At 42.7% G+C, this 24,864-nt stretch overlaps 2 protein-coding genes across 2 annotated transcripts; both read left to right on the top strand.

The window, feature by feature from the left end:
• Nucleotides 1–3,037: 3,037 nt before the first annotated feature.
• Nucleotides 3,038–13,733, top strand: LOC134408022 (sulfotransferase 2B1-like). The gene is made up of 6 exons (XM_063140084.1): nt 3,038–3,176; nt 9,603–9,811; nt 9,908–10,034; nt 10,772–10,866; nt 11,898–12,078; nt 13,533–13,733. Exons 1-6 carry the CDS (start codon nt 3,038–3,040, stop codon nt 13,640–13,642), a joined length of 861 nt encoding a protein of 286 aa, XP_062996154.1. The 3' UTR covers nt 13,643–13,733.
• A 2,392-nt stretch (nt 13,734–16,125) lies between these two features.
• LOC134408020 (sulfotransferase 2B1-like) lies at nt 16,126–23,641 on the top strand. Its single transcript, XM_063140082.1, has 6 exons — nt 16,126–16,264; nt 18,970–19,178; nt 19,548–19,674; nt 20,823–20,917; nt 22,036–22,216; nt 23,532–23,641. Exons 1-6 carry the CDS (start codon nt 16,126–16,128, stop codon nt 23,639–23,641), a joined length of 861 nt encoding a protein of 286 aa, XP_062996152.1.
• The last annotated feature ends 1,223 nt before the right edge of the window (nt 23,642–24,864 follow it).

Here is a 24,864-nt window from a genome sequence, read left to right as displayed (position 1 = left end):
GGGAAAGCGGGGGTTTGACTGCAAAAGTCAAGGAACAGGAACAGTTCAAGGAGCAGGCTTGTAGAGTAGTCAATGTCCAGTCCAAAGTCAAGGGAGCGTGGCAAAGAGGAGATTCGATAATGCAGTCCAAGTTCAAACACAGCCAACTGTCAGCGACAAACCAGTAACACAGTCCAGAGTCAGGGGCAACAACAGGCAAGACATAGTCACAACCCGGTCCAAGGTCGAAGCAGGAATCCAGAGTAGGCAGACGTGGTCACGGGGTCCGGGAATCAAGACAGGAATCAGAATCCAGGCGTTCAGGAATAAGGCACGAGGTCACAAGATCCAAGAGCAAAGGCTTCCGCCAGAATGCTCAGATAATCTCTGACAACTCTGCATGGCTCACAGCTGCACTTTTATCCTTAGTCAGAGTGCTGAGTCATGGCCTCTCAGCTGATCCCTAATTGCCTGGTGTTTCTGGTGGAGACGGCGAGACCGGCGTCTGGTTGCCTTCTCCGCCCGCAACTGGCTGAAACCAGGCTTCTCCGCCTCTTCCTCGGACCTCTGCGGCTCCTCCATAGTCTTTGCTGGCATCAGGCCCTCAGAGCTAGCAGAGGTCCCAGCTGGCCTTGGCTCTTCTCCCTGAGGCTCTGCCACAGTCTCTGCCAGTCCAGCCTCCTCACTACCTGAGCTGGGCTTCTCGGTACTAGGTCCAGCCTCTGCCACCTCCTCCTCATCTCCTGACTCCATCTCTATGCAGGGCATGACACTATACAATATTTAGCCACTGACAGGTTCTTTAGATAGTCAGCCAGCTGAAGAGGCCCAACGTATTGAACATGCAATGCACTGGGAGAGCAAGAAACATAAGAGCGAGTACGTAAGTCACAGAAGGCTATATCCCACAACCTTTGTTTGACAGATTTAAAAGCAAAATTCAAGCCCAGATTAAGGAGGAGGGATGAGGAGAGACCGATTGAAGCTGCCTTCCTGGCAAGAAGCTTGGACCAGCTATTCACATAGTTGTCCTGAGTCAAACATGAAAGCAGACCTGAGCCCCTCCCAAAAAGACTAACTTCCATCCAAAATTTTAAGGCAGACCACCAAGCCCTAAGCGAAAGAGAGCTTTCCCCTGGTTTCCAACAAAAGTACGGAATTAGGGACACATTTTGGAAGTTGAAGAAGGGTCCTCAAAAACCTTGTCTGTAGCCTATCTATCTCAGATGTTCACCCCCCTATCAAAATGTTGGAGGCATATAAAAGCTGGGCTGCAGACTTGGCATTAAACACTTTGATAGCAGACGGTATAACATTCCCCCTTTAGTAAAGAAAAAGTGTGTTATTGCGGCTGAACTGACTGAAGCTTTATTAAGGGTGTCCGATCTATGGGCACTCCAGGACAGGGTATGATGGAATAACAGCCCCAGGTAAGAGAAATTTTTCACCTGTTCCAGGATATGCCCGTCAAGGGACCACCGAGGTTGAGAAAATCTATTTTCAAAGAACATGACTTTAGATTTCTCAAAATTAATTTTCAGATCGTTGGTCAAACAAAAGTTGGAGAATTTAATTAAAAGATGTTTCAAACCAGGTCTAGAGCGGGAGAGAATAACAGCATCGTCTGCGTAAAGCAAAATAGGAATTTTCCTTGCGCCAAGTTTGGGCAAATGTCCTTCATGGTCAGACAGGGCCTCCTCAATATCATTTATGTATAGGTTAAATAGCGTAGGTGTTAGGATACAGCCCTGTCTTACTCCTCTAGACATAAGAATTTCATTTGAAAGCTGTCCCTGTGTGCCACATCTAACTCGCATCCTGCTGTCGCTATATAGAACCATTATAAGATTAATTTCTCCCATAGTTTAGTTCTAGGGATGGAGTCGAAAGCGGACTTCAGATCCATGAAGGCGACAAACAGTTTGCTACGTAGAAATTTAAGAGGTTTCTCCGCTAAGTGAAAAAGAATCAGACCATGATCAGAGGTGGAGTGATTCTTTCTAAAGGCAGCTTGGGCCTCCGTGACAACTTTCACCCCACTCGTGTCATAGGTAAATGCCTCCATATAGCTGACGTGTTCTTTAAATATATGCATTGCAAAGATGGGACTGCAAGATTTATTTAATCAGCTCTAAAGAGAGGACACTGCCAGCCCATTTATTTTCTCCTGACTCTGGAGTGTTTTTATCATATCTAATGATGCCAGAAGAACTTTGGAACTCTAAGTACTGATGCCGGAGTTCCTGTGTTCCCTTTCCTGTGCCTCCTTCCCTTCCCATTTTTAGAAATATCCTTAATGAACAAGCTAAGATTGTCTTGTTCATTGAGCACAGACCACTCTAAGGAAGGTAGCAAAGTCCAAAAGTAGTGGATGGGAGAGACCGTAAAAAGCAAGCTGAATTCATTGGTGAGTGAGGAATCATTTGGGGCTATTGAGGAGGGGGATTACGTGTTGGTGTGGGGAATGAGGTTTGTCCTCTTTTAAAGTCCAGTTTGTCTGGAACCGCGAGAGGTGAGTTCTCCACTTGCTGAATTTAGGGAGACCATCAATTCACAGAACTGCATTCTGCATTTTAGGCTTTGTGGAATTGTCCTGTAAATGCCAAGGGCTCATGCAGAAGGACCCCTGAGGATTGTCTTAGGGTCTGGGCAGGTACATATGGGAGGAGGCATTCCTTGAGGTAACCTGGCCCCAAGCCGTTGGGGGCATTGAAAGTACTGTACTACTACTCTCTTTTATTTTAATGGATACTTTTATTTTTCTTATATACACTGTAGTTTCAATTTAGAGAAATTGATTTGTGCTTGAACGGCAATTTAAATGGCAGTTTTCATTTGCTCAAAAGAAAAGAAAAGAAAAGAATGAAAATCCACTAGCTAGCTGAGTAACTGGTGTATGTGTGTGTGTGTTTACAAAGGCTTACCTCCCTCATCCCCACTGCCACCACCTGCCTGAGACCTCTTGGCACCAGACGCCTCTGGAAGGACACCAGAGGTGTCTGGTGACAAGATTGCTACATGTCTCTCTATTTCTCTTCCAGATAAGGTTTTTCCCCCAATGTCATCTGCACTGTATTTCACCCACAAGGGAATCCTTTTTCCCAATAAAGGGTATGATGTGGAAACACTCAACTTTGTGGAAAATGAATTCCAACTGTTGGACGACGATGTACTGAATGTTACTTATCCTAAATCAGGTCAGTGGTGCTGTTAATTTCCTGGACTAGTAGTCTTACATGGGCCCAGGCTTGGATGATAATGTGTGTTATTACACTTATGTCAAAAGTGAAGCATGCAATAAACATTGAACAACAATATATTTTACCTCTTCCAACCCACTTCATGATTTACAACTTTCATTCCTTATATCCCAGTATCAGAGGCTGTAAGCTTATATATACCAGTTTCTGGAGGACATGGTCAAGAAGGTGCTGTTGCATCCATGTCCTGCTAGAAGGTTACTGGTTGACCACTGTGTAAACAGAATACTGGACTAGATGAAACCTTGGTCTGATCCAGCATGGCTCTTCCTATGTTCTATTCATGGGCAGTAAGGCTACTAGTCATGATGATTGCTACACCCACAGTATCAGTATGCTTCTGAATAACACTTGCTAGGCAAAATACACAGGAGGATGTTATCAATTATTATTATTATTATTATTATTATTATTATTATTATTATTATTATTAATAATAATAATAATAATTTATAAAGCACCATCAATTTTCATGGCGCTGTACAGAATAAAACAAAACAAGACAATCTGCTTTATGGCTTACAATTTAAAATTTACGTAACAGACAGGGGAGGGAGGGGAAAAACCAATAGGGGTAAGGACATTAAAATGAAATATAAACTAGTATGACCACGCTACAGTTAAAAAGCTTTCGAGAAAAGAAATGTTTCCAAGCGAGATTTAAAAACAGCTGGGGACTTTAATATGGTTATGGATAATAAATGGGACAGGTCAAATCCCACTAATGTTGAAAAAAGGAATAATATAACTATATTGAATAAATTAGTAAAAGAAAATGATTTTTCAGATTCGTGGTGTTTACTCAATGGGATTAAGCCTGGATTCTCATATTTTTCCTCAGTTCATCATACGTACTCCAGGATAGATTATATATTTGTCTCAAAAGATTTAGTAACGAAGATTTGTAAAATGGAAAGGGGGGTAATAAAAGTAACTGATCATGCCTTGTTAAGCTTAGAATTTACAGTTAAGAAGAATTATAAAGAGGCTTATAGATGGAAGTTAAACACAAAAATATTGAAATATAATAAAGTGGTAGAGAAAATTCAGAAGGAACTGTCGGAGTCATGGGAAATTAACGAAAAGGGAGGAACAGTTGGGTCAGTCGTTTGGGACACCATGAAGGCTGTAGTAAGAGGAATTTGTATTAGAGAAACGTGTAGTTTAAAAAGACAACAACGTGCAGAGCAGGAAAAGTTAGAGATAGAAATTACAAATTTGGAGGAAGAATATTGGCGAGTTAAAGATAAATATAAATTAGTGGAAATACAAGCTAAGAAGAAACAATTAGAAAATTTAAATATAGAGGAGGTTCAAAAGAATTTAATGTATATGAAAAGGGAATATTTTGAAAACAGCAATAAGAATTCTAGATTGCTTGCCAAGCTCACACAAAAAGAAAAAGGGAGGAATGGGATAGAAACATTGAAAGATAATCGAGGGAAATATTGTCATATAATGAAAGATAAAATAAATTTTTTTCAGGAATTTTATCAGGAATTATATAAGGGTAAAGAAACTCAACGAGAAAAGGTGGAGGAGTATATTGGAAGGTTTATAAAGAATGGAATAAAATCAGAATATAAGGAGTTAATGGAGGAAGTAATAACTCAAAGAGAAGTTGAAGAGGTTATTGATAATTTAAAAGTTGGTAAATCGCCGGGAGCAGATGGTTTGGGACCAGAATATTATAAGGTCTTCAAAGATTTTTTAGTTCCAAAATTAATGGAACTTTATAATAGGATATTATCAGGAGAGAAGATACCTGAATCATGGGAACATTCATTGATAATTCTGATCCCAAAACCAGATAAAGATTTGACTAATCCCGATTCCTACAGACCTATTTCATTAATAAATCAAGACGCAAATTTTTTTACATCTATTATGGCTAAACGGCTAAATAAATTTATATCAGAATATATAGGAGTAGATCAATGTGGGTTTGTGGCAGGAAGGCAGATGCATAATTTAGTGGGAAGAGTTTTAAATGTAATAAATGTAATAAAAAAAGCAAATATTAAGGCAGGAATTATGGTATTGGATATTTTTAAAGCTTTTGATTGTGTGAGCTGGCAGGCATTAAAGATTATTATAGATAAATTGGGATTTGGAAATAAATTTAAAAGCGTAATAGAACAGTTATATTCCCAAAATACAGCGGTAGTGGTGGTAAATGACGGACTCACTGAAAAGATTCGACTAGCCAGAGGAACAAGACAAGGATGTCCGCTCTCGCCGGTCCTGTTTGTAATGGTTATGGAAGTTTTGGCGAAGGCACTAAGGGAGAATGAAGAGTTAGAAGGAATTGGAGAGGTAAGGGAAATAAAGTTAAACATGTTTGCAGACGATACTTTATTGACCATTAAAAACCCATTAAGAAAATTAGAAAGAATTAAATATCAGTTGAGGGAATTTGAGGAAATTACAGGGTTAAGAATAAATTGGTCTAAATCAGAGATGATGTTGTTTAATCACACTAAGAAGGAAGAAAAGGATTGGGAACATAAGGGAATAGAAATGAAAGTTAAGGAGGAGATTAAATATTTGGGAATTAATATTACAAAAAACTTAGAGAATCTTGAAAGGGAAAATTTAACGAGGTTAAAGAAGGAGGTATTAGAGAAATTGGAGAAATATAAAAGATTAAATTTATCTTGGTTTGGAAGAATAGCTTTAATAAAAATGAAGATATTAGCTAAAATTAATTTTGTGTTTAGGATGTTACCAATAAAAATATCAGAAACTGAGATAAAGAGTTGGCAAAATATTATTAATAAATATTGTAACGGAGAAAAGAGAGCAAGAGTGAATAAAAATAATTGGTATCTAAGCCAAAAAAAGGGTGGATTGGGTCTCCCAAATATAAAATTATACTACGTGGCAAATAGATTAAGACATATTGTAGAAGCAATTTTAGGAGTAGGAGATTTATATTGGATGGAAGAAAAAACTATAAATAATGTAGAGATGAATTTGGATAATGTTTTCTTTAAAGATGGAGGGAGAAAGTGGGTTGGAAGTATAGTTAATCCACTCCTGAGGTCTCAATGGGAAATCTGGAGTAAATTTAAAGGGAAGTTGCTTCCGAGCAACTCTCCCTTAGCACCGATAATAATGTTAAAGAATTTTCCAGAGGATCTGAAGGGTAGATTATGTAAAATATTAAAAGAGAAAAGTAAAATGAAATTAAAGGATTGGCTAAGAGATATAAAAACAAGAGAGGATATGGAAAATTTGTTAAAAGAGAAAAAAATATCTTGGTTAGAATATGGGCAATTAGAACAATGGAATAAAAAGTGGATTAAAGAAAATGGAGTTTGTAGAAAGATGACGAAGTTTGAAGAGTTAATAGTAAGTAAGGAAAAAGGGAAAGGAGGTAGTATAGTTTTAAAAGGGTTAATGAGTGAAATATATAAATTATTGTTAGAGAAGGAGTTTAGAGAGAACCCAGAGAAAATGGTATGGGAATCAGATTTGAAGGTACAAATAGGGCGACAGAGCTGGGAGGGACTATGGAAACAAAGAGTGTTGAGAAGTTTATCAGTGAGAATAAAGGAGAACTATTTTAAAATTTTATGGAGGTGGTACCTAACCCCGATTAGATTGAATAAGATAAATGATCAGCATTCAGCAAATTGTTGGAGAGGTTGTGGGGAAAAAGGAACGTATTTACATATGTGGTGGCAATGCAAATATGTACAAAGATTATGGAAGATGGGGTTTTCAGATATTGAAGAAATAGTGGGAATGAAAATAGAACAAACACCAAAGATTGCATTGCTGTCACTATTTGAAGATATAAAGTGTGGAAAAGAAACTATAGAGCTGATATCGAGTTTGCTGGTTGCAGCGCGATTGATAGTAGCTAGGAACTGGAAGATTCAAGGGGAATATTCTATTGAAGAATGGTACAAAGAAGTATGGGATATAGCCATTAATGATAAACTGACATGTAATATTAAGTGGAGAAAAGGCGTAATTAAAATAAATGAGTTTGAAGGAATCTGGAAACAGTTCCTAATATTTGTGTTTATTAAGGGAAGTGGGAAACCACCAGCAGAAGAAACGATTAGGTTTTGGACTCAGGAATGATCCCGAGGTGGGGGGTGCACTTTTATGTTAAGAATGATGATGTTGTAGTATGATAAGGTATAGGTAATAGTTATGCAACATATGTACTCAACATTTATTCAATATGTATGCTGCAGTTGTTTGATGTTTTTCTGTTTTTCTTTGGGTTATTATTATTATTATGGTAATGTTTTATGTATGTTTATACAGTGTAGAAAATAAATAAAAATTATATATATAAAAAATAAAAAATAAAAACAGAAATTGACATTGTGGTCCGCAAATGCACTGGAAGAGAATTCCAGGCATAGGGGGCAGCGAGCGAGAACGGGCGAAGACGAGCGAGAGATGTGGAAACTCTTGGGCAGGTAAGAGACATGGTGTTAATGGAGCGGAGGGCACGAGCAGGGCAATGTGGACTTCCCACTGGAGCAACTGTCAGAAAAGCTATTTGAGAGAAGGGGAGAATGTATCACACAGAGAATAGCAAAAGCTTCAAAGTATAGCAAAAGCTAGAAAAGTAGGAATGAGTGGAATTATTTTCAGATACATTCAATGCCTCACCTGTTCTGTATTCCAGTGATTTTAACATTAAGATGTTATATAGAACAGGTATGTCTTAATTATGTGCTGTGAAATCAGACATGTGACCAAGGCCATATTTGGGTGGGCACGTCCCGTTGTGGGCTGGACATGTTGGGCGTGGCCATGTTATCCTCCTTTTTGGTTTCCAAATTATGGTCACCCTACTGGTTGAACACTGTAGGAACAAAATGCTACACTAGATAGGTCTTTGCTCCGATCCACAAAGACTATTCTGTTCTTATGACCACCAATGCACCATAGTCATCTCTAGTTTTTCCCTAGATCTGGATTTGCCTCTATAGCTAATGTATGTCAACCCACTCCCTGTCAGAACGAAATTTCTCTACACCCTTCAGGCTTTCTTCCTATCGTACAAAGTTCTGTGGACAAAACAAAGTAAGAACTTAATGTTAACAAAACCAAGAGTGAAATAAGGGCATTTGTTCACAAATGGTCAGTAAGAGGCCCAGTGTCTAGAGATGCTCTGTGTGGGCAGTATCCTGTGGTACCCCTTCACAGAGCAGATACTTCATAGTAAATGGGCCTAGTTTACGTAGGACTGCCATTGGGTACTGCCCTATATTTGCTTGTACCATGACCTTATGATAGGTGGCAGCAGAAGACATAAGAAGAGTCCTGGTGGATCAGGCCAAAAGTTTATGCAGACCAGCATTTCCCCCCCCCCCCCATAGAAGCCAACCAGATTCCTTTGAGAAAACCACTGGAAGACATCACTCTCTTGCTTGCATTCCATTGGAACAGGTATTCAAAGGCATAATGTCTCAAATACTGAATGTTGCATCAAAATAATTGCATCAACAAAATCACTGGAGGAAACAGCACTACTCAGTCCTTAGAATGAATATTATTATTATTATTGTTATTGTTATTATTGTTGTTATTATTATTATTATTATTATTATTATTATTATTATTTACATTTGTATACCACCCCAGAGTCAAAGCTCTCTGGGTGGATTACATAGGACAACACACTAAAAAACCATATTCAACAATTTAAAATCACAAAAACATACAAATTAAAATCATATAAACGTACAAAAACAAACTCAAGCTAATTACATATTGCTAAATGCCTGGGAGAAGAGAAAAGTCTTGGCCTGGCGCTGAAAAGTTAACAACGTCGTCGCCAGGCAGGCCTCTTCAGGGAGATTGTTCCACAATTGGGGGACCATCACAGAAAAGGCCCTCTGATTGCCATCCTCCGAGCTTCCTTCAGAGTAGGCACCCAGAGGAGGACCTTCAAATGCTGTACCTTTTTTAAGGAAGCAGGAGGATCCTGAGAAATGTTGAACAAAAGTCATCCATCTTTGAAAAGAAATATGGTCATGTCTATCCTGACATAACACCCCTGTTGACATCTCTGAATATTGATTGCATTACAGACAAAGATGAGCATCTCTTCAGTTCTTTATTCTCCTTGCTAACATCTTTCCTTGCCGCCAGTCAGAAAGGTGTATGCTCAATTAGACATGACTATGTCGACTTGGTGATGAATTTAGGGAATCCTGGCTTTGTAGAGTTTTAAGTAGCTCCTAGGTCTACAGAAATTCATTCCAGTTCTTATGATTTTGCATAGACAGGGAAATATGTGTGGTCGGTGGAACGGAAGGTGAAAGTGGGTAAGTAAAAAGGGTGTAGGGGAAGAAGAAGCAACCGTATGATTATTGGACTCCCTTCCAGGTACCAATTGGATGCAGGAGATCTTGGGCTTGATCTTGCACAATGGAGACCCATCATGGGTTCGCAGCTCAGTTGCGTGGGAACGGTCACCATGGATAGAGCCTATTGGAGGTATGAAGACTGCCTTGGCATCTCGTCCACCCAGACTCATGGCTTCTCACCTGCCATTTCAGCTTTTCCCCAAGTCATTTCTCCAGTCCAAGGCTAAGGTAAGGCAGCAACAATTCTCATATCAAGCCCACCTTCACCTCCTGAGAAGGGTGAGATGTGGCCCTCTCACAATGTCACCCTTGCCTCTCCTACAGGTGATCTATACTCTGCGTAATCCCAAGGATGTGCTGGTCTCATTTTACCACTATTCCAAATGCTGCAAAATATTCAAGGACCCTGGAACTGTGGAAGAGTTCCTGGAGGAATTCCTGAGTGGGAATGGTATGGAAAGAGGACAAACAAATGTCTTCCTCCATTTGGCTTGTAGCACACCTCCCCCCCAAAAGACACACTGAGCAATATAACCACTGAACTCTCCTGTCCTCCTTTACCCAGTAGTAGAAGCCAGCAGTTGAGACTTGTAACTACAAGTGTCTTTCATTTGTTTATCCTGACTTCTCTGAAGAAATTTTGTGCATTTGTCAAAGTGCTGAACTGGACCTGTTATTGTATTTATCTAACACTGTATTTTTGTATCCTGCTCTCCACAAGGCCACAAGACTGGGTACAAGACTGGAGGAGTTGTGCCATGTTACCCCTCATAATCATGGTGTAAGCTTAGTGGTAGAAATACTGGCTGCCACAGACTAGTCCAAAGCCACTCTGTGTATCTCATAACTGAGTGAAGATGGGCTGGTCCAACATGCTATGCCCCACACCATGAAGGCTTTCTTCTTACCCATCCTCATAACCTTATCACAGAACTATTAATTCCAACAGGGCAAAAGGGAAGGAAGGGGAAATGTGCCATGCTCATTAACTGCTTTCCTTGAATATATATGCCATTCACAGGTAGATGTGAATCACCTGAACATATGGAGGGTGGAAATGACGAGGCCTCAGTTTCAGTTGTGAGACGATAATGCGTATCTGTGTCTGAAGGCAGGAAGTGTATCCCTCCTGTCCCTGTCCCCCTGGACTGTTGACAAGCCACTTTTGGCTCTGCTTTGCTCTTCCAGTGGTGTATGGTTCCTGGTTTGACCATGTAAAAAGTTGGTTGGAGGTGAAGGGGAGACCCAATGCCTTCTTCAACAGTTATGAAGACCTGCAGCAGGTATGGTTTGACCGTCGGCTGTATACACACCCATCCTGGCTTACGTTGTTTCTTCACTTCTCCAAGTGAAGGTTTTTAACAATGGAAAGCTGTTAAGTGCAATGAGCCTCTACGAACATAAGAAGAGCTGTGCTGGATTTGATCAAGTATCCATTTGGTCCAGCATTCTGTTCATACAGTGGCCAACCAGTTGCTCATGGGAAAGCCACAGGCAGGAAATGACAAGCTTTCCTCGTAGGAGGGTTGCTCCAATCACTTGATCTTTTTAGTTCTCTTTTCTGAACTTTTTCCAGCTCTACAAAATCATTTCTAAGGTCTGGTCACTGGAACTGTGCACAGTATTCCAAGTGTGGTCTCACCATAGATGTATTTAAGTGTAATCTTGGCAGGTTTTCTTTTTCATTGGCTTCGTAATTATGTCAAACATGAAATGCTGACCAGCACACTTGGTCAACATTTTCATCGACCTGTTCATCGTAATTAAGAACTCCTTCTTGCTCAGTCAACACTAGCTCAGATCCCATTAGCGTATATGTGAAGTTGGATTTTTTTGCCTCATAATGTGCATCACTTTCCCCTTGCTGTCCTCCAGGGTTCCAACTAAAAGCTGCTGTGCCACCTTTTTAATGTTAAGCATCAGCAGTCGGGTTGTATTCTGGTTCAACTAGAGCCCATCCCTTTTGTACAGGCCCAGCTTGTCCCAAAACATTTCCAGCACCCTAGAAATTTGAAGCCTTCTTCTCTACACCACCATCTTACCCACACATTGAAACTTCTCAGTTTTGCCTGCTTAGATGGCCCTGTGCATGGAACAGGGAGCATTTAAGAGAAAGCCACCTTGGTAGTACGGGATTTCGCACATTTATTGTGGTTTCCAGGACCTGCCTGTCATGGGGACCATTATAAACCAGAACTACTGACTCCACCCCAGCACGATCTACAAATCTGTTGAGTTGGTGTGTGATGTCCACAAGCTGAACCTCCACACTAGGCAGGCAGTTTCCCATGCCGTCTGTTTATTTCTCTGCCAGGACCTGCGAGGCAGTGTGGAGAAGATCTGCCATTTCCTTGGAAAGGAGCTGAATAGCCAGCAAATTGATTCTGTGGTGGAAAATGCCTCCTTCCAGAAGATGAAGGACAACCCGAAGTCCAACTTCACCACACTGCCAGATGACTTTTTAGACCACAAGAAAGGGAAGTTATTGAGGAAAGGTAAAAGCAGACCTTCCTGGGTATTTAGTGTTGTCACATGTGCATTTGCTGTTGTTTATTATTTATTATTATTATTTATTTAGAATATTTATATACCGCTCCCCATTGAAAAATTTCGGAGCGCCCAATAATTTTAGGAAATGTCAACATATTTATAGAGTCAGTTCCCCTTAGATACTATGGCAGAACTTTCCCACCAATCATAATACAGTTCTGAAAATGCAAGAACCAATAAGAAGCCAAGCATTTAGGCATGTACAGAGTATGAGTGCTTCTCTGACTAGAAGATACCACAGTTACAGAAAAACAGCAAAACATCTCTATCTGTTATTTTCTTGGTTATCTTTCGTTGCAGACATCTTCCACCCTCTGACTGCCGGGGTGGACAACGCCTATGTTGTCACGTAGTTTCAGCATCAACTTAACTCTAAAAGCAAAAGCAATTGCAGCATTAAAAATAAGTTTTAAAAGAACAGGAAGCCATGAACTTTATGAACTATAGCTAAGGATGATAGGCCATTTTCTTATACCCATGGGCATAGTAAAAGAACCAGCTACAATTCCACGACAGGTGTACAAGGTAAAATGAAAATAAAAACAGAATAAAACAAAAATTTAAAACAAAATTAAAACAAAATTTAAAAGAAGCAAAAACAGAAATCCAAGGCTGCATGTTAAAGAAAGGCTTCTTGGAATAAAGACGTTTTCAGGAGGCGCCGAAAGGAGTGCAAGGTTGGCGCCTGCCTGACCTCCAGAGGCAGGGAATTCCACAGGAGGGGGGCCACCACGCTGAAGGCTCTTCCCCTGGTGGATTCCAATCGGAGGATGGATCTATGTGGAACCACCAGGAGCAGGCCCTCGGATGACCTCAGTGACCGGGCAGGTTGCTAAGGGAGAAGGCGCTCTCTCAGGTATCCTGGGTGGCAGCCACTGACCAAGAGAGATGGGAGGCAGGGAAGGACAGCCTCTTCCACCGTGCTTGGGAGCAGCAGGCCAGCTGAAGAGATTCAAGGCCGGGTTATTTATTTAGGTTTATTGATATACAAGCCTTTCCACGTGAGAACCCACATGCATTCCACATGATTCACCCAGTTCTCTCCACCAACACTTTGCCAGCTGCTTCATCTAGTGCCTGCTTGGTGCTCACTCAAGGAATTGCTGGAATGCAGCAGAAGTGGTACTGACACATGTTGCCTGAGTAGTCTGTGAATCTGCCTGCTGACTCAATCAAGCTTTCCCAAAGGGTGCTGCGTGAGTGCAGTTGGGAGACAGCTATAATGCAACAGCCAGTTGGTCCAGGGCCCCAGCACTGTAACGGGTCTGGCTCAGAATGACGTCACAGTAGGCAGCTTCCTCACTCTGCCTAAAGGAAGGGCCAGTCTTTAAAGGGACACTCATTTCTGTGTGCTAGCTCAACTACTTTGCGTTTACTGCTCCCTCTTGTGGTGTTCCAGGGATCGTCGGGGACTGGAAGAACCTCCTGACAGTGGCACAGAGTGAACGCTTTGACCGCGTTTATCAGGAGAAGATGAAGGGAGTGAGTGTGACCTTCCCATGGGAATGAAGAAGGCCAGACTGCTTCTTCTGCTGTTCTGTTTTCTTCCTGTCTGTGCCTCATATGGCTCAGGTTCCTTCTAATAAATCATTGGGCTGTATTACCAGAGTATTGTTATTTCTCCAGGTGTGAAGGAAGCTGAGCAGGAATTTCACAGTCCAAACAGGGGAGAAGTGCAAACAGGCCCAAAGCTACATGGATATGTTATGTTCAATTCTAGGCTCACATGAAGCTTGCTCCCCAGCTGTCTGGGTGATGTCACAGACTGAAAATATATTTCTTTTGAAAAACTAACCCCCCTTTCTCATAATTTTTGCTTGGTTCCCTAACCTCACTACTCCTCACTTTCCAGAGATTCACAGAGAGTAAAGTACGATACATTCCAACTAGATTTCCTTGTAATTTGTGAACTGCATTACACAGGCACTATTTCCCACATGATAGCTACCTTTAGGCAGGATCTTCCATTTCTTAATCTTGTTTTTAATCGTCACCTTTCTTTACATGGAGTTGGGTTGAGACTCTGATTTCACTAGAGGCGTTGGAATCAGTTAGTCAGGACCCATGGTCTTCTTCAATGTCACGACTCAAGAATTTGTGGATAACAACCATTCAGAACAAGAGTATGAGAAAATGCTTTCATTTGTGGCAGAGCATAGGTTCATGTCATATAATTTGTGACTCTGGACTTAATGGTCTTATGAAGGAGCCTATTTATTTATTTATTACATTTATATACTTTCCAATGGCTGAAGCTCTCTGGGCGTTTCACAAATTTCATACCCACAAAATACAGCAGAGAGTACAAATATGGCCATGTTGTATCAGTTCAATCGTGAGGCAGGCAACTAAAATGTCGCTTCTTTGCCGTCGCCCTGCTATTCTATATTTTAGAAACGCTTCCGCATGACTGATAAAGCAAAGGAAAAAAAAAAGGAACAAGAACCAAAATAAAACTCCCAATTGCCAATCCTGATTGAAAAGAAGAAGAAAATACTCCAAAGCATGTGAAGTTTTGTATTTTAAATGCACTCAGCAGGAATAAAACGGAGTTTGCTTCTGCTGCCCCAATGCTGAACAGATTAGGCACCATTCTTTTTGTAGAAAAATGGAAGGTAGGTTCCAATCCCTGCTTGGGTCCTAATGCCTGTGCCTAGAAGCATAGCAGGAGGGATCCAGTCTAGCTTCCCTGGGAAGGGAGTTCCAGAGCCCTGGAGCAGACACCGAGAAGGCCCTCTCCTGCATCCCCACCGGGCGTTCCTCTGGTGCTGGTGGGACTGAGAGAAGGGCCTTGTAATTATTAATGGGAAAACGTGAGATGCTTTGGAGACTGGCGATGGCCCAGCCACATGAGTATGGCTGAAGTGGGGATGGGGCATGTGTGTCTGCATGCACACTCCACCTACTTGGCTACTTCCTCGAACTTTATGTGTTCGGTGTGAAGATTGGAGAAAGGGCCTTAGAAGCACTGTTGGCCTGCCGAGGACCTAGATGGCAGGAGCTGAATTTGGCATGGCCTATGATTCAGGGCTGCTCTCACACAACCCACTTTCACCCCACTCGTGTCATAGGCAAATGCCTCCATATAACTGATGTGCTCTTTAAATATATGCATTGCTGAGATGGGACTGCAAAATTCATTTAATCAGCTCTAAAGAGAGGACACTGCCAGCCCATTTATTTCTCCTGACTCTGGAGTGTTTTTATCATATCTAATGATGCCAGAAGAACTTTGGAACTCTAAGTACTGATGCCGGAGTTCCTGTGTTCCCTTTCCTGTGCCAGCAAAGTCCAAAAGTAGTGGATGGGAGAGACCGTAAAAAGCAAGCTGAATTCATTGGTGAGTGAGGAATCATTTGGGGCTATTGAGGAGGGGGATTACGTGTTGGTGTGGGGAATGAGGTTTGTCCTCTTTTAAAGTCCAGCTTGTCTGGAACCGTGAGAGGTGAGTTCTCCACTTCCTGAATTTAGGGAGACCATCAATTCACAGAACTGCATTCTGCATTTTAGGCTTTGTGGAATTGTCCTGTAAATGCCAAGGGCTCATGCAGAAGGACCCCTGAGGATTGTCTTAGGGTCTGGGCAGGTACATATGGGAGGAGGCATTCCTTGAGGTAACCTGGCCGCAAGCCGTTGGGGGCATTGAAAGTACTGTACTACTACTCTCTTTTATTTTAATGGATTCTTTTATTTTTATTATATACACTGTAGTTTCAATTTAGAGAAATTGATTTGTGCTTGAACGGCAATTTAAATGGCAGTTTTCATTTGCTCAAAAGAAAAGAAAAGAAAAGAAAAGAATGAAAATCCACTAGCTAGCTGAGTAACTGGTGTGTGTGTGTGTTTACAAAGGCTTACCTCCCTCATCCCCCCTGCCACCACCTGCCTGAGACCTCTTGGCACCAGACGCCTCTGGAAGGACACCAGAGGTGTCTGGTGACAAGATTGCTGCATGTCTCTCTATTTCTCTTCCAGATAAGGTTTTTCCCCCAATGTCATCCGCACTGTATTTCACCCACAAGGGAATCCTTTTCCCCAATAAAGAGTATGATGTGGAAACACTCAACTTTGTGGAAAATGAATTCCAACTGTTGGACGACGATGTACTGAATGTTACTTATCCTAAATCAGGTCAGTGGTGCTGTTATGTTCCTGGACTAGTAGTCTTACATGGGCCCAGGCTTGCATGATAATGTGTGTTATTACACTTATGTCAAAAGTGAAGCATGCAATAAACACTGAACAACAATATATTTTACCTCTTCCAACCCACTTCATGATTTACAACTTTCATTCCTTATATCCCAGTATCAGAGGCTGTAAGCTTATATATACCAGTTTCTGGAGGACATGGTCAAGAAGGTGCTTTTGCTTCCATGTCCTGCTAGAAGGTTACTGGTTGACCACTGTGTAAACAGAATGCTGGACTAGATGAAACCTTGGTTTGATCCAGCATGGCTCTTCCTATGTTCTATTCATGGGCAGTAAGGCTACTAGTCATGATGATTGCTATACCCACAGTATCAGTATGCTTCTGAATAACACTTGCTAGGCAAAATACACAGGAGGATGTTATCAATTATTATTACTATTATTATTATTATTATTATTATTATTATTATTTTATAAAGCGCCATCAATTTTCATGGCGCTGTACAGAATAAAACAAAACAAGACAATCTGCTTTATGGCTTACAATTTAAAATTTACGTAACAGACAGGGGAGGGAGGGGAAAAACCAATAGGGGTAGGGACATTAAAACGAAATATAGACTAGTATGACCACGCTACAGTTAAAAAGCTTTCGAGAAAAGAAATGTTTCCAAGCGAGATTTAAAAACAGAAATTGACATTGTGGTCCGCAAATGCACTGGAAGAGAATTCCAGGCATAGGGGGCAGCGAGCGAGAGATGTGGAAACTCTTGGGCAGGTAAGAGACATGGTGTTAATGGAGCGGAGGGCACGAGCAGGGCAATGTGGACTTCCCACTGGAGCAACTGTCAGAAAAGATATTTGAGAGAAGGGGAGAATGTATCACACAGAGAACAGCAAAAGCTTCAAAGTATAGCAAAAGCTAGAAAAGTAGGAATGAGTGGAATTATTTTCAGATACATTCAATGTCTCACCTGTTCTGTATTCCAGTGATTTTAACATTTAGTTGTTATATAGAACAGGTATGTCTTAATTATGTGCTGTGAAATCAGACATGTGACCAAGGCCATATTTGGGTGGGCACGTCCCGTTGTGGGCTGGACATGTTGGGCGTGGCCATGTTATCCTCCTTTTTGGTTTCCAAATTATGGTCACCCTACTGGTTGAACACTGTAGGAACAAAATGCTACACTAGTTAGGTCTTTGCTCCGATCCACTAAGACTATTCTGTTCTTATGACCACCAATGCACCATAGTCATCTCTAGTTTTTCCCTAGATCTGGATTTGCCTCTATAGCTAATGTATGTCAACCCACTCCCTGCCAGAACGAAATTTCTCTACACCCTTCAGGCTTTCTTCCTATCGTACAAAGTTCTGTGGACAAAACAAAGTAAGAACTTAATGTTAACAAAACCAAGAGTGAAATAAGGGCATTTGTTCACAAATGGTCAGTAAGAGGCCCAGTGTCTAGAGATGCTCTGTGTGGGCAGTATCCTGTGGTACCCCTTCACAGAGCAGATACTTCATAGTAAATGGGCCTAGTTTACGTAGGACTGCCATTGGGTACTGCCCTATATTTGCTTGTACCATGACCTTACGATAGGTGGCAGCAGAAGACATAAGAAGAGTCCTGGTGGATCAGGCCAAAAGTTTATGCAGGCCAGCATTTCCCCCCCCCCCCCCATAGAAGCCAACCAGATTCCTTTGAGAAAACCACCGGAAGACATCACTCTCTTGCTTGCATTCCATTGGAACAGGTATTCAAAGGCATAATGTCTCAAATACTGAATGTTGCATCAAAACAATTGCATCAACAAAATCACTGGAGGAAACAGCACTACTCAGTCCTTAGAATGAATATTATTATTATTATTGTTATTATTATTATTGTTATTATTGTTATTATTATTATTATTATTATTTACATTTGTATACCACCCCAGAGTCAAAGCTCTCTGGGTGGATTACATAGGACAACACACTAAAAAACCATATTCAACAATTTAAAATCACAAAAACATACAAATTAAAATCACATAAACGTACAAAAACAAACTCAAGCTAATTACATATTGCTAAATGCCTGGGAGAAGAGAAAAGTCTTGACCTGGCGCTGAAAAGTTAACAACGTCGTCGCCAGGCAGGCCTCTTCAGGGAGATTGTTCCACAATTGGGGGACCATCACAGAAAAGGCCCTCTCATTGCCATCCTCCGAGCTTCCTTCAGAGTAGGCACCCAGAGGAGGACCTTCAAATGCTGTACCTTTTTTAAGGAAGCAGGAGGATCCTGAGAAATGTTGAACAAAAGTCATCCATCTTTGAAAAGAAGATGTCTATCCTGACATAACACCCCTGTTGACATCTCTGAATATTGATTGCATTACAGACAAAGATGAGCATCTCTTCAGTTCTTTATTCTCCTTGCTAACATCTTTCCTTGCCGCCAGTCAGAAAGGTGTATGCTCAATTAGACATGACTATGTCGACTTGGTGATGAATTTAGGGAATCCTGGCTTTGTAGAGTTTTAAGTAGCTCCTAGGTCTACAGAAATTCATTCCAGTTCTTATGATTTTGCATAGACAGGGAATTATGTGTGGTCGGTGGAACGGAAGGTGAAAGTGGGTAAGTAAAAAGGGTGTAGGGGAAGAAGAGGCAACCGTATGATTATTGGACTCCCTTCCAGGTACCAATTGGATGCAGGAGATTTTGGGCTTAATCTGGCACAATGGGGACCCATCATGGGTTCACAGCTCGTTTGTGTGGGACCGGTCACCATGGATAGAAACTACTGATGGTATGAAGATTGCCCTGGCATCTCCTGCACCCAGACTCATGGCTTCTCACATGCCATTCCAGCTTTTCCCCAAGTCATTTCTCCAGTCCAAGGCTAAGGTAAGACAGGAACAATTCTCACATCAAGCCCACCTTCACCTCCTGCTCGTCTAGAACACAGATATGGGGAGTTCTGAGTTGACTCACCTTCCATTCATAGGAAGCAAGGAATTTATAGGAACCATTTATAGGAAGCAAATACATTCTATGGTTCCATTGCCTCTGCCAGTGTTCCAAGGCTTTAATAGTACTCCTGGCAGCTTTTTCGCTATGATTCCCAGGAAAATAATTCTTGATCGAGGTCCTTAGGGTAATCCCAGTTAAAACCGTAATGCACACGGCATGTTCCATTTGCAGAGCATTTGGAGCTTCTTTGTAACAGGGGTGAGATGCCACCCTCTCACAATGTCACCTTTGCCTCTCCTCCAGGTGATCTATACCCTGCGTAATCCCAAGGATGTGCTGGTCTCACTTTACCACCACTCCATAATCTTCAAAATATTCAAGGACCCTGGAACTGTGGAAGAGTTCTTGGAGGAATTCCTGAGTGGGAATGGTATGCAAAGAGGCCATTAAACCGTCTTCCTCCATTTGGGTTGTAGCACTCCTCCCCCATGAGAGACTGGGGGGGATCCGCACATCACTCCCAGAGCGCTTCTATGTGGTCCCAGTGCACCCCGAAAACTATAGAGTGACTTCCCTGTAAAAGAAATGACGAAGAGCCGTCCATGGCGCCGCCGCCGCCGCCGCTGAGGAGAGCTCTCCGCCGGCGAGGAGAGCTCAGCAAAAGAAGGCGGGGTGAAAAGTGGAAGAAGCTCTCCACCCCGCCTTCTTTTGCCGAGCTCTCCTCGCTGGCGAAGAGCTCTCGTTGTCGTCGTCGGTGGCATGGACGGCTCTTCGTCGTTTCTTTTACAGGGAAGTCACTCTATAGTTTTCGGGGTGCACTGGGACCGCATAGAAGCACTCTGGGAGCGACGTGTGGATCCCCCCTCACTGAGCAATATAACCACTGAACTCCCCTGCCCTCCTTTACACCGTAGTAGAAGTCAGCAGTTGAGATTTGTAGCTGCAACAGTGACTTTCATTTGATTATCTTGTCTTCTCTGAGGAAATCTTGTGCATTTGTCAAAAGTGGTGAACTGGACCTGTTATTGTATTTATCTAACACTGTATATTTGTATCCTGCCCTCCACAAGGCCACAAGCCTGGGTACATAGAGTTGTCCCATGTTAGCCCTCAGAATAGTGGTGTGAGCTTAGAGGTAGAAATATTGACTGCCACAGACTAGTCCAAAGCCACTCTGTGTTTCTCATGACTGAGTGAAGATGGGAAGTCCAGTCTCCCCTGGGCTGGTCCAGCACTCCAGGTACCACACCACGAAGGCTTTCTTCGTACTCGATCCTCATAACGTTATCACAGAACGGTAATTCCCAACAGGGCAAAGGGGAAGGAAGGGGAAATGTGCCATGCTGCTGCTGCTCCTGCTGCTGCTGCTGATTTGCATTTGTATACCGCCCATAGCTGAAGCTCTCTGGGCAGTTCACATAATTAAACTGGTGGAGGGTGGAGATGGCGAGGCCTCAGTTCCAGTGCTGTGTGATGATAATGCATATCCACCTCTGAAGGCAGGAAGTGTAACCCTCCTCCACCCCCCGGCCCTCGGACTGTTGACATGCCACTTTTGGCTCTGCTTTGCTCTTCCAGTGGTGTATGGTTCCTGGTTTGACCATGTGAAAAGTTGGCTGGAGGTGAAGGGGAGACCCAATGTCTTCTTTAACAGTTATGAAGAGCTGCAGCAGGTATGGTTTGACCTTTGGCTGTATACACACCCATCCTGGCTTACGTTGTTTCTTTACTTCTCCAAGTGAAAGTTTTTTAAAATGGCATGCTGTTGAGTGCAGAGAGTCTCTAGGAACGGAAGAAGAGCTGTGCTGGATCTGGAGAAGAATCCATCTGGTCCAGCATTCTGTTCACACAGTGGCCACCCAGCTGCTCATGGGAAAGCCACAGGCAGGACATGACTGGAGCAGCACCCTCCTGCCCCTGTTCCCCAGCAACTAGTGTACATAGGCATCCTACCTCTGATACGGGAGATGGTACATAGCTATCGACTAGTAGCCATTGGTAGCCTTTCCCCTTGCTTACACTGTCAGCTGTTTTCCAGGGTTCCAGTTAAAAGCTAAAGTTTCACCTTTTTACGTTAAGCCCCAGGGATTAGGTTTTATTTAGGTTCAAATGGAGCCCATCCCTCTTGTACCCAGGCCCAGACATTTCCCAGCACCTTATAAATTTGATGCCTTCTTCTCAACACCACCATCTCATCCACACATTGAAACTCCTCAGTTTTGCCTGCTTAGATGGCCCTGTATATAGAACATGGAGCATTTCAGAGAAAGCTACCTTGGTAGTACTGCATTTCATCCTCCTACTTCTAATATTTATTGCGGTTTCCAGGACCCCATGTCTCGGGTACCATCCTCTGATTGGAGTCCACCAGGGGAAGAGCCTTCAGTGTGGTGGCTCCCCTTCTGTGGAATTCCCTGCCTCTGGAGGTCAGGCAGGCGCCAGCTTTGTACTCCTTTCGGCATCTCCTGAAAACATCATTATTCCAGGAAGCCTTTCCTTAATGTCTAGCCATTAGTCATTGTTTCTGCTTCCTTTAAAATCTGTTTTAACTGTTTTATTCAGTTTTTATTTTCATTTTATCTTGTACACCGCTTTGAAACTTTCAATGGGGAGCCATATATAAATATTGTAAATCAATCAATCAATCAATCAATCAATAAAAATAATTATAAACCACCACTACTGACTCCACCTCAGCAATGTCTACAAAGCTATGTAGATGGTGTGTGATGTCCACAAGCCCTGCAGCAGGCGGACAGTTTCCTAGCCAATCTGCTTGTCTCTCCGCCAGGATCTGCGAGGCAGTGTGGAGAAGATCTGCCTTTTCCTTGGGAAGGAGCTGAACAGCCAGCAAATTGATTCTGTGGTGGAAAATGCCTCCTTCCAGAAGATGAAGGACAACCCGAAGTCCAACTACACCGCAGTGTCAGATGACATTTTAGATCACAAGAAAGGGAAGTTCTTGAGGAAAGGTAAAAGCAGAGCGTCCTGGGTATCTAGTGTTGCCACATGTGCATTTGCTGGAGGTCAGGTGGCAGATGGGAGGCAGGGAAGGATGCCCCACTGCCTTGAGCTTCCTCATACGTTTCCCGCTCAACTCGAATTAATGGCGAAGGGTTGCCTTTTCATGTGCCTGTGGTGGGAGGGTCATTTGTGTGAGATGGGCACCCCTGCATCCCAATCAGATATATTCTGAAGTGATAAGATTCTTCTCCACTGACAGGTGGCCCTTTCTGAAAAACCCAGGTGGAAAACGTTTTGTTTCCTTTGAGAGGTTTTGAAATGGAGGCACTTGGCAACCTTGTTGTTGTTGAGATTGTTGTTGTTGTTGATGATGATTTCATTTCCCAATTTTTTTTAGAACAACAGACATAGATGCCTCATCTATGTCTTCTGTTAAATGCCTGGGAAGAGGATGGTCGTTACCCAGCACCCAGATGATGACAGTGTCAGCCCCAGTTGGGTGTCAATGCGGAGCTCATTCCATAGTCAGGGCAGCCACCTCTGAGAAGGCCCTCTCCCTTGTTCCCACCTTCTGAACCTCCCTTGTAGCTGGAAATCAGAGCGGGGTCAGTTGTTGATCATAGTGCAGTCTTAGGTAGACCTGTGCTGAAAGGAGCCTGCAAAATGTAAGATATATCGTATTTGTAGAATTTCTGCAGAGGCCTCTTGGAAGCGGCAATATGAGAGAGCAATCGGGGCCTTCCCATGGCATTTTCTCAGCCTGCGGGGCAAAGCACAGGGGAGTGTCCACTCTCTGCATTCCATGGAAAGAAGCTGCCTAGACTGGCAGTTGAATCGGACTTGAATGCTGGCAACCAGACAGCCTCCTCCACCACGCTTGAGAGCAGCAAGCCAGCAAGACATTCCACATGATACACCGAGCTCTCTCCTCCATCATTTTGCCAGCAGCTTTGCCAGGTGCAGAATCAGCGGCATCAACACGTGTTGCCTGAGTAGTTTGTGAAACTGCCTGCTTACTCAAGCAAGCTTTCCCAAATGGTGCTCTGTGTGAGTGCATTTGGGAGAAAGCTTTGATCTGACAGCAAGCTGGCACAAGCCATTAAAGAATACACATAGGACAAGCACTGATGGGGGGGTGGCTCAGAAGGACATCATAATAGTAGGTGGTGGATCAGCCAGGTTGGAGGGCTGCCCCTGCTGCCGACCATCATCCACATCCTTCCTCACTCTGCCTAAAGGTAGGGTCAGCCTTTAAAGGGTCACTCATTTCTGTTTGCCGGCTCAACTTCTTTGCATTTACTGCTTCCTCTTGTGGTCTTCTAGGGATCGTCGGGGACTGGAAGAACCTCCTGACAGTGGCACAGAATGAACGCTTTGACCACGTTTATCAGGAGAAGATGCGGGGAGTGAGTGCGACCTTCCCATGGGACTGAAGGCCAGACTGCAACTTCTGCTGTTCTGTTTTCTTTCTGTCTGTGCCTCATATGGCTCAGGTTCCTTCTAATAAATCATTGGGCTGTATTACCAGGGTAGTGTTATTTCTCCAGGTGTGAAGGAAGCTGAGCAGGAATTTCACAGTCCAAACAGGGGAGGAGAGCAAACATGCCCAAAGATGCATGGATACATTCTATGTTCAATTCTAGGCTCACTTCAAGCTTAGCCTTGCTTGCCCCTCAGCTGTCTGCGTGATGTCACAGTGTGGATCTACACTTCTGCTTATATCGATTTTTTGAGCCCTTGTGACGTTGTAAGTTGTATCGCTACCTTGTGTATACCGTTGCTCAGTAGCGTTACTTACCTTTTCTTGTAACGTTGTTGCGGAGCACACTGTTCGTTGCCCCGTTGTCGGTGTTGTTTCTTCTTCTCGTTTCTCTGAACCTTTCAATTCCCAAACTGTCCTTTCTCTGCACCTCCCACTTCCTTGTTTTTGTATTTTATGCGCCTCCCTAGCTAACATTCCTTTATGCACATGCTCTTAATTCCAACTCTTTGTGGCGGGAGTTCTTCAGAGAGAGTGGTTTGTGGATTGTTGGAGTTGTCTGTCTCTTGAGGAAAGTGTAGGAATGCCTGGTGAATGGAATGTGTTAAATCTTTCTCATTTTAAAAACATTATTTCTGTGGTATTACATGCAACCTACCTTAAGTGAAAACTTTTTTTGAAACAATATTTTTATTAAAGGATGCGCATATGCACATTTCTAATTTAATTTATTTTTTAAAAAAAATTAAATTAAGGATGCGCATATGCGCATATGACCCGCCTGTCATTGGGGGTGCTGCTGCTGGTGGGACCGAGAGAAAGGCCTTGTAATTATTAATGGGAAAACGTGAGATGCTTTGGAGACTGGTAATGGCCCAGCCACATGAGTATGGCTGAAGTGGGAATGGGGCATGTATGTCTGCATGCACACTCCACCTACTTGGCTACTTCCTCGATCTTTATGTGTTTGGTGTGAAGATTGGAGAAAGGGTCTTGGAAGTTCTGTTGGCCTGCCGAGGACCCAGATGGCAGGAGCTGAATTTGCCATGGCCTATGATTCAGGGCTGCTCTCACACAACCCACTTTCACCCCAGTCGTGTCATAGGCAAATGCCTCCATATACCATACTACTTTATTGTTATCCATAGATCCATGAGAAAACAAGAATCAAACATG

This window comes from Elgaria multicarinata, chromosome 13 (assembly GCF_023053635.1).
Source record: "Elgaria multicarinata webbii isolate HBS135686 ecotype San Diego chromosome 13, rElgMul1.1.pri, whole genome shotgun sequence".
Taxonomy (NCBI): Eukaryota; Metazoa; Chordata; class Lepidosauria; order Squamata; family Anguidae; genus Elgaria; species Elgaria multicarinata.
This window is presented reverse-complemented; position numbering and strand designations above follow the sequence as displayed.